Source organism: Dysidea avara, chromosome 13, assembly GCF_963678975.1.
Source record: "Dysidea avara chromosome 13, odDysAvar1.4, whole genome shotgun sequence".
Classification (NCBI taxonomy): Eukaryota; Metazoa; Porifera; class Demospongiae; order Dictyoceratida; family Dysideidae; genus Dysidea; species Dysidea avara.
The window spans coordinates 18,007,777-18,027,033 of NC_089284.1; the positions used below are offsets into that span (position 1 = coordinate 18,007,777).

Genomic DNA, 19,257 nt, shown 5'->3' on the forward strand with positions numbered 1-19,257 from the left:
AACTAGTGCAATGTATAGTTGTTTCTTATAGCATCAATACAGATAGTTTTAAGGGTTCGTCTGATGAGTCCTAGTGTTTGATAAGCTTTTGTGGTGTTATAATGTGCTGACCAGTTAAAATCTTTTGTGTTGTAGTGAAATTTTGATTGGATTTCCATTGACAATATAAGTTGGATGATCTGTTGTAGTTGTTGGATAAAAGCAAAGGTGAATAAATTTTGATTCATTGAAGAGTAGGTCTGATGTGGTGCTCCAGTGAGAAGCATTATTAATATCAATTTGTAGTTTTCTGGTATCCTCAGTGGATCTAATTACATAGATACTATAGACAGCTCTGCCACCTCAATTGGTTAGGAAATTGTTTTGTAGATAGGTGAAGTGATGTCAACTCTTGGATATGCTACAGATAAGCAACACATGTGCCCTAGTTTTTGCTAATGATGAGGTTGGCAAAGTACTGGTTTTATATATTAAGGCTGAAACGGTTATATATAGTAGTTTTACTATATCAAGACACACGGTAGTGTGTCGTGCGGTCCAAGAAGCCGGCGTGTAACACCCGTGAGTATATTGACAGGAAGAAAGAAAACGCAATTTTCGCACCTCCGTAGCTCTGTGCTGCCTTTATGAAACAAGACGATTTTTGCTGTGGACACTCCCTCCACCTTCAGCACTCCACATTCCAAATTTGAGCGAAATCGCTTCAAGCGTTCCCGAGATATGCTACTTCAAAAATTGGCTTAGTTTCTTCGTTTTTTTTTTTTCTTCTTATTTTTCTTTTTCTTTTCGCACACTTACAAAAACAGCTATAAAACGCGAACGCCATATCCGATCGCCTTGAAATTTGGCACACAGAAGGGGGGTATAAAGGCGCATCTCTGTACCAACTTTGGCTGGAATACGATAAACAGGCAAAGAGTTATGAGCGATTATTGACGAAAAATAACACCAATATGTTGTCACGCCTACAGGGTAAACCGCGTATGGGAAGAAGCTGAAAATCGGTGGGTGAATAGGTTAACTATTGAACCTCAAACCTTTTGTGATTTGAAAGAAATCGAGCTAAAAACCAGGAAGATACAACGAAAAAACCAACAGTGTGTAACAATTATGCAATCGAGATTAGCTAATAAAAAACGACTGCTTGCCACGCCTACCAGGTAAACCGCTTGGGGTAATGCTTTGAAAATCGCTGTGCAGATGGAGTTATCATCTTAGAAAGGCTCTTCAATGGTGTAGAAGAATCAGACTTAAAGCCACGGAGTTATAACACGAAATCCAACTTCGTGTAGCAAGTGCGAGATCGAGATACTCTAATAGAGCAGTCATCCTAATAGAGCAGTCATCCTAATAGAGCAGTCACCCGAAGAGAAGTCAAGAGATCAGCTAGAAACAAGTAACCTGTATAGAGATCAGCTACAAACAAGTCACCCTGTAGAGAGATCAACCACAAACAATTCACCCTGTAGAGAGATCAGCTAGAAGAAGTTACCTTGTAGGGAATTCATGCAACTATAGAAAGAGATAATTCAGCTAGAAGAAATCACCTTGTAGAGTTCAGCTACAAAGAAAATACCATGTAGATAGTTCAACTACAAACAAATCACCCTGTAGAGAGATCAGCTAGAAGAAGTTAACTTGTAGAGAGTTCAGCTACAAAGAAACCATCATGTAGAGAGTTCAGCTGCAAACGAATCACCTGTAGAGAGTTCAGCTACAAAGAAATCTCCCTGTAGAGAGATCAGCTAGGAGAAGTTTCCTTGTAGAGAGTTCAGTTACAAAGAAACCAACATGTAGAGAATTCGTTTACAAACTAGTGACCCTGTAGAGACATCAGTTAGAAGAAGTTACCTTGTAAAGAGTTCAGCTACAAAGAAACCATTCTGTAAAGAGCTCAGCTGCAAAAAAATCACCTTTACAGAATTCCACTACAAACAAATCACCCTATAGAAAGATCAGCTAGAAGAAGTTACCTCGTAGAGAGTTCAGTTACAAAGAAACCAACATGTAGAGAATTCATTTACAAGCTAGTGACCCTGTAGAGACATCAGCTAGAAGAAATTACCTTGTAAAGAGTTCAGCTACATAGAAACCATTCTGTAAAGAGCTCAGCTGCAAAAAAATCACCTGTACAGAATTCTGCTACAAACAAATCACCCTGTAGAGAGATCAGCTAGAAGAAGTTACCTTGTAGAGAGTTCAGCTACAAAGAAACCATCATGTGGAGAGTTCAGCTGCAAACAAATCACCTGTAGAGAGTTCAGCTACAAACCAATCTCCCTGTAGAGAGATCAGCTAGAAGAAGTTTCCTTGTAGAGAGTTCAGCCACAAACAAATCACCCTGTAGAAAGATCAGCTAGAAGAAGTTACCTTGTAGAGAGTTCAGTTACAAAGAAACCACCATGTAGAAAGTTCAGCTACAAACTAGTGACCTTGTGGAGACATCAGCTAGAAGAAACTACCTTGTAGAGAGCTCAGCTACAAAGAAACCATTCTGTAAAGAGCTCAGCTGCAAACAAATTACCTGTACAGAATTCAGCTACAAACAAATCACCCTGTAGAAAGATCAGCTAGAAGAAGTCACCTTGCAGAGAGTTCAGCTACAAAGAAACCACCATGTAGGGAGTTCAGCTAGAAGAAGTTACCTTGTAGAGAGTTCAGCTACAAAGAAACCATCATGAAGAGAGTTCAGCTGCAAATAAATCTCCCTGTAGAGAGTTTAGTTAGAAGAAGTTACCTTGTAGAGAGTTCAGCTACAAAGAAAACATTCTGTAAAGAGCTCAGCTGCAAACAAATCACCTGTACAGAATTCAGCTACAAACAAATCACCCTGTAGAGAGATCAGCTAGAAGAAATTATCTTGTAGATAGTTCAGCTACAAACAAATCACTCTGTAGAGAGATCAGCTAGAAGAAGTTACCTTGTAGAGAGTTCAGTTACAAATTTAAAGAAACCATCATGTGGAGAGTTCAGCTGCAAACAAATCACCTGTAGAGAGTTCAGCTACAAAGAAACCACCATGTAGGGAGTTCAGCTAGAAGAAGTTACCTTGTAGAGAGTTCAGCTACAAAGAAACCATCATGAAGAGAGTTCAGCTGCAAACAAATCTCCCTGTAGAGAGTTCAGTTAGAAGATGTTACCTTGTAGAGAGTTCAGCTACAAAGAAACCATCATGAAGAGAGTTCAGCTACAAACAAATCACCCTGTAGAGAGATCAGCTAGAATAAGTCACCTTGTAGAGAGTTCAGCTACAAAGAAACCACCATATAGAGAGTTCAGCTGCAAACAAATCACCCTGTAGAAAAATCAGCTACAAACAAATCACCCTGTAGAAAGATCAGCTAGAAGAAGTCACCTTGTAGAGAGTTCAGCTACAAAGAAACCACCATGTAGGGAGTTCAGCTAGAAGAAGTTATCTTGTAGAGAGTTCAGCTACAAAGAAACCATCATGAAGAGAGTTCAGCTGCAAACAAATCTCCCTGTAGAGAATTCAGTTAGAAGAAGTTACCTTGTAGAGAGTTCAGCTACAAAGAAACCATTCTGTAAAGAGCTCAGCTGCAAACAAATCACCTGTATAGAATTCAGCTACAAACAAATCACCCTGTAGAGAGATCAGCTAGAAGAAATTATCTTGTAGAGAGTTCAGCTACAGTAAAAAGAAACCACCATGTAGAGAGTTCAGATAGAAGAAATTACCTTGTAGAGAGTTCAGCTACAAAGAAACCATCATCTAGATAGTTCAGCTGCAAACAAATCACCTGTAGAGAGTTCAGTTACAAACAAATCTCCCTGTAGAGAGATCAGTTAGAAGAAGTTACCTTTTAGAGAGTTCAGCTGCAAAGAAACCATTCTGTAAAGAGCTCAGCAGCAAAAAAATCACCTGTACAGAATCCAGCTACAAATAAATCACCCTGTAGAGAGAACAGCTAGAAGAAGTTACCTTGAAGAGTGTTCAGTTACAAAGAAACCACCATGGACAGTTCTGTAATAAATATATGTATTATATATATAATTTGTACATTTACTGATGAAATCAGAAATATTTAAGGTACATCTGCTTCATCTTTTCTTCTTCCTGTGGTAAAGAAAAAAAGATAGGTTTAAAAAGTCCTAACGCAGGCCATAGGCCGGCTTTGGGGTATACAAATACAAAAAGAAGTGAAATCTAATCCAAAACAGCCAAGCTGTAAAAAAAGTGTGCGGCCCTCAATAAGGCTATAGTGAAAAAAGATGTGAAATCCAAGGTGGCAGCCAAGAAATGGCTGTGATGGTAGGTTAATGGTAAAAATTTTAATAACGACAATTCAGGTGAATTTTGTGCCAATTGACCAAGCAGCACCAAAATTCACCTGAATTGTTGTTATTAAAATTTTTACCATTAACCTACCATCACAGCCATTTCTTGGCCGCCACCTTGGATTTCACATCTTTTTTCACTATAGCCTTTTTGAGGGCCGCACACTTTTTTTACAGGTAGGCTGTTTTGGATTAGATATATATATCCTGGACAAAATCTTTCCGGAATACAGAAATCACTTGCTATAGAAACGATATATTTTATTGTGAACATGTTTGTTTTACAATATAGAATCAATTAATATGAAAATTAAGCCGGTTTGTAATAATGTTAATTGTGGAGGCTATGTATCAAGGAAAATTTACCATACTGAGTGAAATTGCTTTAAATTATTAAAAACTATCCTGATGGCTTCAAATTACTATTTGGATAGTAAATTATTATCCGGATATCTAGATGATACAGATATCTGTTTCAGCTGTGTTATACTAGTTTGCTATCCTGTGCTCAGCAATTGGGATAGTTGCATTCCTCAGTGTTCTATATAGCTATAGCTGCCTTCTTTATACTCAGTAGATGTTGTATAGTTATGACAACAACAACCACAATCACATGCAAGCTCATACAATTATTAGCTATGCAGTTGAGAAAATGCACAATAGCCAACAGTGAGTAAAGTAACTTCTTTAGTTTCCAGTAATCTCAAAACTGAGGTGAGCTTCATCATAAATTTTGCTGTGAGGATGATGAGATCCACACTGTCCAGCACAAATCACTATAATAGAGCACACATCACATTATTGTGATGATCATATGTAGCTCTGCACTCATATACAAGTATACCCCATGGATATATTATGTGCTATACTCAGCTTCATGATTTTGATCCATCACACATGTTTGCATAACTACTCACCAATTGTGACATTGTAAATTCCAGGGAGCCAGTTCTCACAAGGGGGATTACAATCAGGATCTGGCACGGCTTTGAGGTTCCATCCTACATTGTATGTACCAGGGTCTTGAGCATAGTTTAGTTCAAAGTCTTCAATTGGTAGTCCATCAACAGCATCAACAGCAATACCAATTACTCCTGTACTAGTACCATTCTTACTGACGTACTGTACTGGGAACTGAAACATTCCTACAACACATAATCAAGTCCACATCAAGATTTATTACACTTGTCTACATTAATCTCACTGTAACTACGTACCTTGTGGGCCAGACTTAGGGATAACTGAGACGTTGGTAAATTTGGCGTCACCATTGTCATTAACTTCACATTGATCAAGGAGTTCACAATAATAGATTGGGTCAAGATCAGCTCTGTGGAATAGGGTGTATATAGCTAATATAAATATTGTTTGCATGGTGCTTACTTTTCTACAAGTTTCATGAACTCGTAAACACCAACGATGCTACAGATGATCTCACAAGCCTCCCCAACATCATTATTGGTTCTTTTAGCAACTTCTTCACAGATAGGACTACACCCATCAATGGCTATACCATCTAAAGACAAGAGTTAATAGGAGTCATAGTCTATATTGTCTATCTCATGCAATCTAACATAGCTATAACAGCCTCTAAAATGCATGGGCAGACCTTAGCTAGCAACTGTTTTACTAGCTGTAGTATAATAATATATAAGAGGTCTTTTCCAGTTTCCAGAGTATGGGTCACAAAACAGTGTATACTGCATGTAAGTAGTTAATTGTGTAGAATTATTATGTGAGTGCGTGTGCTAGTGCATGTGTCGTTGATCTTAGCTATGCTAGGGTTTATTAATTATACCGAACTGTTACCTCCCATTTAAATCTACTATATTACAGACCCGACACTCACACAACTTTAAACTAGTACCTTACCAACCAAGAATTGATGTATATAAATATTCCTTCCTCCCAAGAACTGTACCAGAATGGAATAGATTAGATGATGAGATTATTGAGACTGACTGTGTTGAAGAATTTAAGCAAAAAATTAGCCCCTTCTATGTATATAGTTAAGTAACTTATCGTAATTGTATATATTTTTATAGTTTAGTATTGTAATTGTACATATGTATATAATTAAGTAACTTGTCATAATTGTACATACTTATATAGTTAAGTAACTATTTGAAATTGTACACATGTAATTGCACATCAGCATTATACCCCTGGAGGGCCCTGCTGATTAACAATAAATAAATAATAAATAATAGCTAAATAGGGACTTGAGAAGACCATAGAGTGGGAATCTTGATGCCGCAACAACTGGCCATGACATGGAACTTTTCCTTAGGCCACTCCAAATAAATTCTCTGTTTCCCGTCCACCGCCCGCATCTAGTTACTGTCAGCTCTAAATATTCCATTATTCCGTTATTTCCCGGTTATTTGTTGCGTACTGACACGCTCACTTGAAACCATGTCAGCTCACGTGTCAGCAGTGCTATCAAGTCGGCACAAACTTCACGTTTGTGTTATTTTTGCAACGTAACAAGCTTAAGCATGCTTTTATGCAGCTTCTTTTATGGTTGTGCCAGGCAAATAATGGTTTGAAAAGCTGCCAATCTTATAATGAATAATGGAAATGGACCGCCCGCCCGCCCGCATGCAAATATGCTTGAGTCCAGGACGAGAAACAGAGAGTTTATTTGGAGTGGCCTTACATACCACTGGTATATATGGTGTTAAACTATCTATGTTGCAAGCCAGGGGTGGTGGAGAAGGGGGGCTGCAGCCCAGCGTTGAAACCGGGTCGGGTCATCCGGGTCATCCGGATCTGACCCGGTTTACAATTTATCCGGGTCTGACCCGGATTGGATCACGTGAGAAACGAAATTGTTCGTTTGACGACATGGAAACTTATAAATGCTATCGCGTAGCTCTTTCGTGAGCCACGTCCACTTATCGCATTACCAACATACGCTCAGCCGCGCCCAGTTGTTAGTAAGTGCAGTATGTAGCACGAAACTGAGGGTATCTATGGTGAGGGGTAGCTATTGTCAGTAGGTGAAGACCTTTTTTTTTTTTTTTTTGGTCTTCAACCTACAGCTAGGCTGAAGTTGCAATATTTACTCAACACGAATCGAACGCTCAAAATGTAGACTCGTTCGCTCGCTCGAGACTAGCCGAAACACGTCTCAGCTTTAATTAATCCGGGTCACATCCGGGTCAGTGGGTCATCCGGGTCAGCAGTAGTGACCCGGTTTCAACGTTGCTGCAGCCCCTGTGAAAAAAAATTATGGGGGGGGGGGGGGGGGCCTAGCCCCTCTAAAATTATCTATAGCTGTGATGGAGAGCCTAGCTTAATAGCATCATATTCGAGACACTCTAATAGCGCAGTCAAGATCGCGATACTCTAATAGAGCAGTCATGCAGAGTATTCTTTGAGGAGCAGTGCAGCAAGCTACGTATCTAGTTGGTAGAGGGCAATTATTGCCAGCAGGCAGTTAATGAGCTTGTTTTTTTTTTTTTGTCTTCGACTTAAAACTAGGCCATGGTATCACCAAGCTAGACCCCCACCCCTAAATATGGGTGTCTCCGCCGCCTCTGAAACATTTCTGCAAAATAAGGTATTGTTAATAGCTAGCAGGAATAGTAGCTATATTAGGCCACTCTTTCTCGTCCACCACCTGCATCTGGTTACTGTCAGCTCTAAATATTCCATTATCCGGTTATTATACAGACTCAGCCTATAGCTATCTTGTAACGGTCATACATACATTGGCGTATAATGACAAATATTGTCTTTATGCCTAAAGACAAGATTTTACGCCAATGATTTCTTTAACCCTAAAGGAAAGATTTTACGCCAAGCTTGTCATTAAGTACTTAATGACAAGCTTTTACGCCACTGTCATTGGCATAAAATGCATTGTGAAAGTAACTTTACAGGGAAGTGCACTATAAAGGGAAGATTTTATGCCAAGCAATTAAAAACAAAGAATTCATGTGACTATTCTTACTAATCACGTGACGCCTACCTAATATTACATAACTGTACCTGTAAGTATCCGTATTCTACCGTTTCATCATGCTTTCATTGCTCACCACAAATGTGCTGCCGAGGGGCGGGCGCCGCCATGCATTAATGAATAATAATCGTATTAGTAGCCTTTCTTTAACTGCTTCCTCCAGATAGTACTTTCGTTCTATTGCAATAAAAAGGGTTTAGCAGCTGAGGCGATCTTTAAATAGAACAAATAATTGTGCGCATGCGTCATTTTTGGTGCAATGCTTCAGGCTGTGTGCGAAGCTGGAGTCGAAAAAGGCGATATACAAGGTACTTTAGTGATTACACAGTTGTCTAAAGCTAATTTGTATTATAAACTTTGTAGACCTGGATAAATAATGCGTTAGCTGTAGTTGAGAAAGTGAATTGGTGTACTGCAGTGACTGCTGTGAGACCAGATGCAACAAGTGTAATGTTCTGTGGCACAAACACCCAAAGCGAGTTTCACACAGTTTCAATTTCCAGATAAGTATTTAGCTCCTTGCTGGTGCAGTGTATCCTTTGATAATGAACTCCGCTAGTCTTTGCAACGATGAAACATTAGACACCTTTGCAGATTCTGGTGTTCTAATGGTAAGCTACTAATATTACTGTTGTCATTATATCAATATGTAATAAATACATTAATATTATTAAAAGAGTATTAATCACTATTGTGTGAACATACATACAGATAATGTTTAAGTAGCAACTGTTCTTTGCTAGGCCTATGGTTATTAATGATACCACATTTTATGGCCAATTTGTGTGATATTTATTGCTGATACTACTGAGCTGTAACTGAAATTTTAGCAGCTTGTAAATAATTACACAGCCACCTTTAGTAGCTGTTATTTACAAAATATTATTGGTATAGACTTCGTGATATTGGTACCGATACAGGTGTAGTATTGGTATAGCTCTATATTCTTTGGCAAAATATATTGCTAGTAAAAAGCTATCACTGTTTACCTACTTGTAACAGGATTGATTTGAGTCATTAGACAATGGCATGCATAAAATACTTTCAAAGTATGCAGGGCTTTATTTAATTTCTTACATGATGAATACCTATAGCCACAAACATGACAAACAAATTGTATTCTTTCAGCTATAATCACAAACCATTGTCTAAGACATGCATTGGTAGGATTCTTCAGTGGATGGACACCCCTCAGGAATGATGTAATAATCACCTCAGCTCCGCCTTGGTGATTATTACATCATTTCTTCAGGGTTGCTTATCCACTGAAGAATCTTAAAACACATGGCAGGTACCAGTACAAATTCATTTCATTGTCAGTTATTTATAATCTCATGTAGAAAACTATAGATTGTTTGTAGATTGTGGTATGTTAAGTATCTACATGGATCAGTCCCATTGTGGTAATGATATACTGCTTGTTTACTGTTACCATCCATAGTGTGGACCATTGAGCAGCATTCAAAGAAACAATATGATGCTTAGTGATGCAGTGATAAGAGATTTTGTCAATTAGCCGATACTGAAATTCACATAATAGTGGCTAATACTAATAACCAATCTGATATTTATGTTTACCAAAATTCTAGGTAAAATTGTGATTTTAAAACACATATTGTTAGGAAAATAGTATTATCCGGGTCTGTAAAATTAATTGGCGAAGTAATCAGCTAAAAGTATAATGCAGAAATGTGGCCGATATACCAATGTCTGAGTATTCACCAATTAATCGGTGCATCACTAAAGATGTTTTATTCTTTTGCCTGATGCAAAACTCTGCACATGTACCAGAATGTGATAGGACAGGTATGTGACTACATACAGTTTGCACCTGTGTGGTAAATTGTCATAGGGATATGTACATTACATGGCTTAGCTATATAGCTACATAAAGTTCTAGTGTTCAGTTTACTTAAGTACAGTGAAATCTTGTTAATAGGGCCAGCTTTGGGACCCACAATAAGTTACCCTATTAGTGAGGTGGACTTATTAATGAAAACTTCATTAATCCAGCCATGAACAAGTGGCCTTATTATTAAGGTTTTCAACAAATCAACACCTGGTTATAGTTACTGTAACAGCTATATACATATACTACAGGTTTCATCATAATGCTCAGATAGGGTTATTCATACTCAGGAGCAGCAACTTTTGCAGTGATACGTTGATTGTTTGTTCAACTGGCCCCTTTATTAAGGGAATGTTGTTTTAGTTTTATAAGTTTGATCCTGCAGTATGTGGCCACTGGCCTTATTAATGAGGTGGCGCTATTAACGAAAATTAAATCAATGGAAGATACATCTGGACTTTCTGGACCTGGCCACTATACCTTATAGAGGACAATCCATACTTGACTTCTCACCAGTTACAATGTGGTCAAGGATTAGGTTATCAACCTGGTTCAGTTGATATTTCTGGCAGTAGTTATGATCGCATTGATCACCACAGGGAGAAAATTTTACAAGACACATGTGTCTTATCAACTGTAGTTGGTGAAATGGAAAAGATTGCTGAAAAAGTGGATCGTAAAGATGCTGCTAATGGAGGGTCAAGTGCATTGTCAGAGGCATATAAGAAGCTTGGAAGACCTTACTTGAGGGATTATGCAATTTCTTCATCAATCACCTACCAGTTTATAATGAGCCCATTGATGTGCAAACTGTTGGCAGAAGCTGACTTCCTTGAAACCGACATGACATATAATGAAAACACAGTGCTCACTTATCTTTTCAATGCCACTGTGTTTGACTATACAACAATAAAATGGGCAGTTGTGGCCTGCATGAGAGGTAACAAGGAATCATTTGAATTTAATTGCTTAGCTTTCAAGTTCATGTTTGATAGATGTAAATAGGAGTATTCCCATTTTAAGGTGGGTGAAACTCTTAAAGGAATCATAGTTATTAGTTGATTGGAGTGATACCAAATCCAAAGGATTGCGGGAAGTGATTGGTGAAGAAACTGCTGAACTGGTACTGAAAGGCTGTAGTGTTCATGGGACAAGATCTTACCAGAGAGTAGCAGAAAGGGTGTACTGCAGTGTTTAAAAGGAAACAGAAGAGCATGCAGCGGTTGAGGCCTTCTGCTTAATTGCAAAGAATACAATGATTGTAGCAGAAAGCAGCATGTACTACAACTGTTTGATGTGTTGCATGACACAGGAATCATCAGTTGAACAGCTTTGCATACCACTCTCTGAAGAGAAAATCGCAATTGTTTCTGGCTGTGATTGGCCAGGTGCCAAGCATTGGGTAGAATGGTGGACAAGAGAAAGCCATTTACGAATGTTGAGCAAACCATTTGCAAAGATGGCTCCAGGTGTATGGAACAAAGCACAAAGAATCACCAATGGTGTATATAGAAAGAACCAATTCCTTAGCTAAGGATGGTGACAGCAGAAAAAAAAATCTCTGTTTTGTGCAATGCAGTCTTTGTATGAAGAAGATAACATTTTTGTTCAGCAGTATATTGCAGCTGACGGTGGATCGAAAATAACCTATCAATCAGAAGCATCTGAGGAACAGTGAATGAAGGCTGCAGTCAAAAAAAAGGCATGACAATGTGGTGGTAAGAATAGTGCAGCAAGTTGGGGACCACCAGATAAGAAGCAGCATTTTGACAACAGCCAGCAGCAGAAAATAACTAAGAATGAAAATTTGGTAATTGATAATGGAGGGAGGCATGAAGTGGAAGTTCGATATCATGATGGCGTATGGTACAGAGGATGGCTGTCAACTGTTAACCTTATCACAGGAAAATGGGTAGTCCGATTTTACAATGATGATGAGACAACAAAAGTTAATTTCCCTGACAAATATGTGTGACTTGTCAACCAGAAGTAACTTGTGATTTTTGAACAGGGCGGTTTACTTCTATCACTTTGTTAATGATTGATTAGTAGTTTATCACCAAAGCAGTGTACTAATATTTGTATGCATTGTTAACCAAAAGTTGTTTGCATTATAATTAATTGGTCCTCTTATTATTATTAATTGAACAATTGCATCATACCTTAATTAATTGTGGACATATATATATAGTAAGTTGTAAGTTGTATCATGATGCTGGAGTGCATAGACAATTGCTAGGAAATGGCATTCACTGACTCCTTATTGTATGCGTTTCAGCAGATATACATAAATCCATTGTTTCAGTTTGATGTGTCATATATGTTTTCTACACTATTTATACATCTTTGGCATCATTTTGAAATTACGTAAAAGCAGTTACTATGTTTTTTGTTTGTGTACTATTTCCCTGTTAAGCAATTAGCTATGTTTCTTTCTGACTTCTTTTTATTTACAGGCCTGCATAATAGCCTTATCACATGTCCCTAGTAGGATAGCACCTACTATATATGTAATTTACTGTGTTTATATGGCTTTTCAAAATGACAGGGTGAAATCAAAAGGCATAACCTGTACAAGGATGCTTTCCTACATGCAAGTAAAAAACAAGGTAGTGTAAGCAATCAATTTTCGACACTCTTATTGCTTCAAACACTACCTTTGTTTTAAACATTCCTCAGACACAAATTTTGGCAAACATATTCCACTTGATATTGTAAAAGTTTTGCAGTACCCTAAGTTTGATGTCAATGGCTCCCTTCTTTGATTAGTAACAGCTGAAAAGGTGAGGAGACAAAATAATCAGTTACCATCACCATGACTCAATTGTGACCGGGCCTGCGAAAATGGCATGTGGGTACTAACTACATCTGATCACTCTACTGGTTGTATCTCACTACTGGAAAGGAATATTTGTATTCTGTAACTTGCATCATATAACTTATTAAATGCTTACTAAGAGCTAAAATTACATTGTCATAGCAAAATAGTACATAAGGTTATGAGTGAACAAAGTTTGAAAAAGTAGGCAAAAATCATGTGCTCACATGCCCTATTTTTGCAGGCCCAGTCACAATTATCGGAGCTCACATAATTTATATTTGTGTTTCACATATCAGAAGATTATCTGACCACTGGCTAAAATTCTAAAGCCATTAAAAATTTGATAAAATTCCCATGTTCCTAACCGGCATCCATGCAAACTTTCGGCATGTAAACTTGTGTAACACAAGAGATATGAATTATTTTGTAAAAATGCACACAAATTGTTTGATAGTTCAACACACAATGGTCATTTAACAGTTTTACAGCAACTAACAGTGAAACCAGTTCCCTGCCAATGCTAAATCCTTTTTGCTTTATTCTTGATATCATGGATGCTTTTATAGATAGCGCTATATCGTGTGGTGAAAGGCTTGCTCAAAGTCCAATGTAGCACACTATGCATCTTATTAATTTACTATGTGGTAGTACATTATTCTGGACTATATTTTCACTAACCTCTGCTTTCAGTACAGCTGCTATATCCACTTAAATCACGAGTTAGGCTCAACAGTTCAACCATCAAGTTTGACAGTAGCTGTGCTGTGTTTTACTTTGATATTTTCAGTGAATACTGGCCTTAATATTTTGCCTTGGCTTGTTTCCTTTATTGTTTGGTGATCAACATTGAAGCAGAAACAGATATTAGACTGCCACATACTTTAAAGTGACAGACACCAAGTACCATTGAAGGCACAAGGTTCCAAATCCATAATAATGAAAATACATTAACTGTCAATTTTCTTTTTCATGAAACGTAATTAGTAGAAGTATGTAGCCTTTAACGCACTCTAATTGGGTCAGTCATAGCAAAGATATTCATTTAGAAATGCAAACATGGATCAAAACTCTGCATGGTAACCATCATCTTGGAGGGAGGGGGGAGGTTGATACAAATTGCTAAAATGTGATGGATTTGTGAAAAGGAGTCTCCCATACACATTGAATTTAAGAACTTCGGCAATTCATAACTACAGATTGGCACTTGGACAGTACTGAGCACCACCATAGGTTGATGGATGAAAAAAATTCAGGTTTTTATTTGTCTAGCTTGAACACTAAGCTATGGACTTCCAAGATCATATAATCAGATGTGTGTGAAAGACACCTTTTTGCAAACCCGGTCACAAATATTGTCAATCATGCCACTATTTTATACCATGGAATTTTGCCATTTCCCATTCAATAATTGAAATGTGCATTCTGGTAATTGAGTCAATCTGATAATTGACTGCTTATGCTACAAGGATGAAAGACGCAGAAAAGAATCCCAGACCCAGTGGTGACTTGCTAAGCAACATGCAATTCTAGGCATGCGCCAAGGGAGCCACAACAGCTGGGATCCGAGATCTTGCCTGCATTTAACTTGAGTAGGAAATTTCAGTGTTGGAAACTCTAGTAAAGGCACACATTTGCATTCCTAGAGTCATGGTCTTGATCACTATTATTGTATAACTGTGTTTTCAAGACAACTATTCAGTACACACTCTTTCCATACACTAAAATTATCTCCAATCTATGGCATGACAGTTGCAATGATCACATGATCTGTTGCAAAAAAAATTATTCTAATAAAAGCACATGCATTCTTATTCTAAACACTGTTATCATAATTATACTAATTTATCTCCAATGGCATAAGAAAGCAAGGAAAGGGACATAAAGCATATAATGAAACAGAAGTGAAAGCATGATGAAATGGTAGAATACGGATACCTACAGGTACAGTTATGTAATATTAGGTAGGCATCATGTGATTAGTAAGGATAGTCATGTGAATTCTTTGTTTTTAACTGCTTGGCGTAAAATCTTCCCTTTATAGTATACTTCCCTGTAAAGTTACTTTCACAATGCATTTTATGCCAATGACAGTGGCATAAAAGCTTGTCATTAAGTACTTAATGACAAGCTTGGCGTAAAATCTTGTCTTTAGGGTTAAAGAAATGATTGGCATAAAATCTTGTCTTTAGGCATAAAGACAATTTTTGTCATTATACGCCAACGTCTGTACAACCCTTGTAACAGTGTCAGCTCACCATCACCAGTCCGACAATGTGCTGTCAAGTTGGCACAAATTAGTAGCTACTATTTTTGCAAGGAAGGTAAAAACTTAAGCATGCATGCTTTATGCAGCTTTTTATGGTTGTGCCAGGCAAATAATGACTTGAAATGCTGCCAATCTTAGGGCACTGCAAATAAATTCTGTTTCCCGTACTCGGGACTCAGGCATATGTGCGTGCAGGTGGGGTGGGGGGTCCATTTCCATTATTCTTTTATAAGATTGGCAGCTTTTCAAGCTATTATTTGCCTGGCACAACCATAAAAAGCTGCATAAAGCATGCGTAAGCCTTTAAGCTTTAAGTTGCAAAAATAACACAAACGTGAATAGTTTCAGGTGCCGACTTAATAGCACTGCTGAGACGTGAGCTGCATGACACCGTTACAAGAGAGCCTGTACATAATGCAAAAATAACCGAAAAATAACCGGAAAATAACCACATGGCTATAACTAACTAACGTGAGGACTCACAGGGTGGTGCATCGTAGACATGCAGCCACGCCCTCTTACCGACTATTAGTTGCAGCAAAGTTTGAATAGCCTCGTCAGCAAAATCGATGCAGATATTACAAGTCTCTTCTGATTTTATTTCATGTTCTCTATTCAGAGTTATCATCGGCTTTGAGTGGGGAGCGTTGCTGAGCTGGAGGGCCAGTGCGGGCACCAGTAAACTTGCCAACAACCACAACACTAAATCAGTCTGCTGTATAAAGGCATAGAAATGTAGCCGGAACACATTATACACTATATATACCTTCATTGCTGTGAGAGTGTTAGTCACTACAACTGGCCGCAAGAGGTGGCGTGATCGACCGACAATTGAAAGGTCAATTGCATCACCACGGGTTGTGGCTATGAAGGTCAATTTGTGTATGCAATTGGTGACTCTTGTAGCTTTGTAGTCTGTCACGATGAACCATCAAATAGCTAGCTTGTGTCAATCAGCCAATCACATAGCTACTCTCACGCTACTGCTGTTTGTACATGATTTTGTAAAGCAATTAAATTATTATGTACATATATATTATAGATAAGTTCAACTATGTAATGTGATGTTATAGCAGAAGATACAGCCAAAACAGTTAAACACGGCAAAAATGTTCAACTGCTGCTCAGCATATATACAACTTCTTATTTCCCAGTAATCTCAAAGTGAAAGTTAACTACATCATATATCGAAGCATGTGGATGGTCACTACCACACGTCCCTTCACAGATCACTATAAGATGAAACAATAACACACACACATATATATATAGCCAGTCTTAACTCAAATATCACACATAACAGTGGAAATTCACAGAATTCCACAGCACTCCACCACAACAGTTTTGTACTAAGGATGGCCATGCATGCAATAATGGAACATGTGATGAGAGGACAAGTGGAAGGTGTGGAGTAGTGTGGACTGTATAGGACACATAACCCAAAAAAGCTATAGCTAGCCATTTAAATGATAAGGCAATGATTTTGCTGCTTTGAGAATTTCCTGCTGTTCACAATACTCACCAACAGTGACATTGTAAATTCCAGGGACCCAATACTCACAAGGACCTGGCACAGGATTACAATCTGGATCTGGGACAGCATTGAGACTCCACTCCACATCATATGTACCAGGATCCTGAGCAAAGTTTAGCTCAAAGTCTTCAATGATCAGTCCATCAACAGCATGAATAGCTATACCAATTTCACCCGTCCCAGTTCCGTTCTTACTAACATACTCTACTGGAATATGAAACTGTCCTATACATACAAGTTTATAATAACCTCATGAGTAGTTTTATGTAAGAACCTTGTGGACCAGACTTGGGAACAATAGTAGCATTGGTGATTTTGGCATCACCATGGTCATTTACTTTACATTGATCAAGGAGCTCACAATAGTAGATTGGATCAAGATCAGCTCTGTGGAGTAGTATCATCATGATCACAAATTGTTTGGTGACTTACTCTTCAATGATCTTGATGAACTCAAGAATGCCGACTACTGCACACAGTACATCACACACCTCTCCAGTTATTTTGTTAGTTCTTTCAGCAAGTGCTCCACACAATGTTCCACAACCTTTAACAATTGTACCATCTGTGTGGATGGTAATAGAGTTTCAGTAAACAGTTATGTCCGTTTGACAGACACCACAACAAGAAAAATGTATATATATATATATATATATATATATATATATGCAAGAGTATACTATAGTCAAACACCATGTGTCATAGAATAGACTTTGGAGTGTGGTGTGGACCATATATACCTAAAAACCATGAAACTAAAATTATCGCTGGAATCGTAACAACACAATGAAATGGACAATTAAATTAAAATCTAGTTCAAGGGCTGTTTTATTGAATATTATCTGTATCACAGCATACAAAACTATTACAACCATTGTCAACTGACTGTTCTATTAGAATAATAATTAGAATCCAGTCCAGATTCCAATCCATGTTTCATCCCATAGGGACGTTCTGCTGCTGCTTCTGCTGCTGCTGCTACTGCTGCTGCTGCTGCTGCTGCTGCTGCTGCTGCTGCTGCTGCTGCTGCTGCTGCTGCTGCTGCTGCTGCTGCTGCTGCTGCTGCTGCTGCTGCTGCTGCTGCTGCTGCTGCTGCTGCTGCTGCTGCTGCTGCTGCTGCTGCTGCTGCTGCTGCTGCTGCTGCTGCTGCTGCTGCTGCTGCTGCTGCTGCTGCTGCTGCTGCTGCTGCTGCTGCTGCTGCTGCTGCTGCTGCTGCTGCTGCTGCTGCTGCTGCTGCTGCTGCTGCTGCTGCTGCTGCTGCTGCTGCTGCTGCTGCTGCTGCTGCTGCTGCTGCTGCTGCTGCTGCTGCTGCTGCTGCTGCTGCTGCTGCTGCTGCTGCTGCTGCTGCTGCTGCTGCTGCTGCTGCTGCTGCTGCTGCTGCTGCTGCTGCTGCTGCTGCTGCTGCTGCTGCTGCTGCTGCTGCTGCTGCTGCTGCTGCTGCTGCTGCTGCTGCTGCTGCTGCTGCTGCTGCTGCTGCTGCTGCTGCTGCTGCTGCTGCTGCTGCTGCTGCTGCTGCTGCTGCTGCTGCTGCTGCTGCTGCTGCTGCTGCTGCTGCTGCTGCTGCTGCTGCTGCTGCTGCTGCTGCTGCTGCTGCTGCTGCTGCTGCTGCTGCTGCTGCTGCTGCTGCTGCTGCTGCTGCTGCTGCTGCTGCTGCTGCTGCTGCTGCTGCTGCTGCTGCTGCTGCTGCTGCTGCTGCTGCTGCTGCTGCTGCTGCTGCTGCTGCTGCTGCTGCTGCTGCTGCTGCTGCTGCTGCTGCTGCTGCTGCTGCTGCTGCTGCTGCTGCTGCTGCTGCTGCTGCTGCTGCTGCTGCTGACGCTACTTTGCATCCAGCCACGCCCACTCACCTAATATAAGGTTCAACAAAACATTTATGGCATCCACAGCAAATTGGATGCAAATTTGGCACGTTTCATCTGACTTCATGGCAGGCCCTCGGATCTGAGTTTTTATCGCCGTTGAATGGACAGCATCACTACGTTGCTTGAGCTGAAAGGAACGATTGGCCAGCCCTGGTACTAGTAAACTTGTTAACAACCACAACAATAAACCAGCCTAAAAAGATTAACATGTAGAAATACCATCATGTACGTGTAGCCACACCTTCATCGTAGTGGACACCATCGACAGAATGACCTTCCCTAATGTAAGGCGGGGCATTCACTAAACCACGTAGTTATGCAATGATATCCAAAACTTCTGGGGATTGTGATAGGGTTCTGAGGAGTTATATCTAATATTTATTTCTAAACCTTGGTCCCACCAAGACACGTGCTTAAACATTATCCCAGCAAATTCGACCACTGTCTATTATGATGATAGAGCAAGCAGACTTCCACAAAGTACATCAGTCACTATAAACCCCAGGTACACTAGAAAGTGCCACTTACACTATTACTTATATACTTGCACAATTAGTTGTATTGTCACCTTCTGTTAGTGTATTGACATCTCATCCTTTACTATGTAGACATCTCATCCTTTACTTTCATACATAATCTTGCCCATTTTATATATTTATGGTTAC

General features: G+C 39.3%; 2 protein-coding genes across 3 annotated transcripts; both read right to left on the reverse strand.

Annotated features, from left to right (window-relative positions):
• Positions 1-4,873: 4,873 nt before the first annotated feature.
• Positions 4,874-16,042, reverse strand: LOC136242773 (countin-3-like). Of its 2 annotated transcripts, none has more exons than XM_066034241.1 (6): positions 15,966-16,042; positions 15,722-15,914; positions 5,680-5,812; positions 5,514-5,626; positions 5,214-5,441; positions 4,874-5,072 (listed from the first exon to the last, which is right to left on the reverse strand). In XM_066034241.1, the coding sequence occupies exons 1-6, from the start codon at positions 15,969-15,971 to the stop codon at positions 4,984-4,986; spliced, it is 762 nt and encodes a 253-aa protein (XP_065890313.1). In that variant the 5' UTR covers positions 15,972-16,042; the 3' UTR covers positions 4,874-4,983. The 2 variants fall into 2 exon arrangements, with proteins under 2 accessions (XP_065890313.1, XP_065890314.1); XM_066034242.1 differs by having other exon boundaries at positions 15,722-15,911; positions 15,966-16,019.
• Positions 16,043-16,205: 163 nt separating this feature from the next.
• Positions 16,206-18,960, reverse strand: LOC136243083 (countin-3-like). The gene is made up of 6 exons (XM_066034599.1): positions 18,834-18,960; positions 18,578-18,785; positions 17,166-17,298; positions 17,008-17,120; positions 16,722-16,958; positions 16,206-16,431 (listed from the first exon to the last, which is right to left on the reverse strand). The coding sequence occupies exons 1-6, from the start codon at positions 18,888-18,890 to the stop codon at positions 16,343-16,345; spliced, it is 837 nt and encodes a 278-aa protein (XP_065890671.1). The 5' UTR covers positions 18,891-18,960; the 3' UTR covers positions 16,206-16,342.
• Positions 18,961-19,257: the final 297 nt, after the last annotated feature.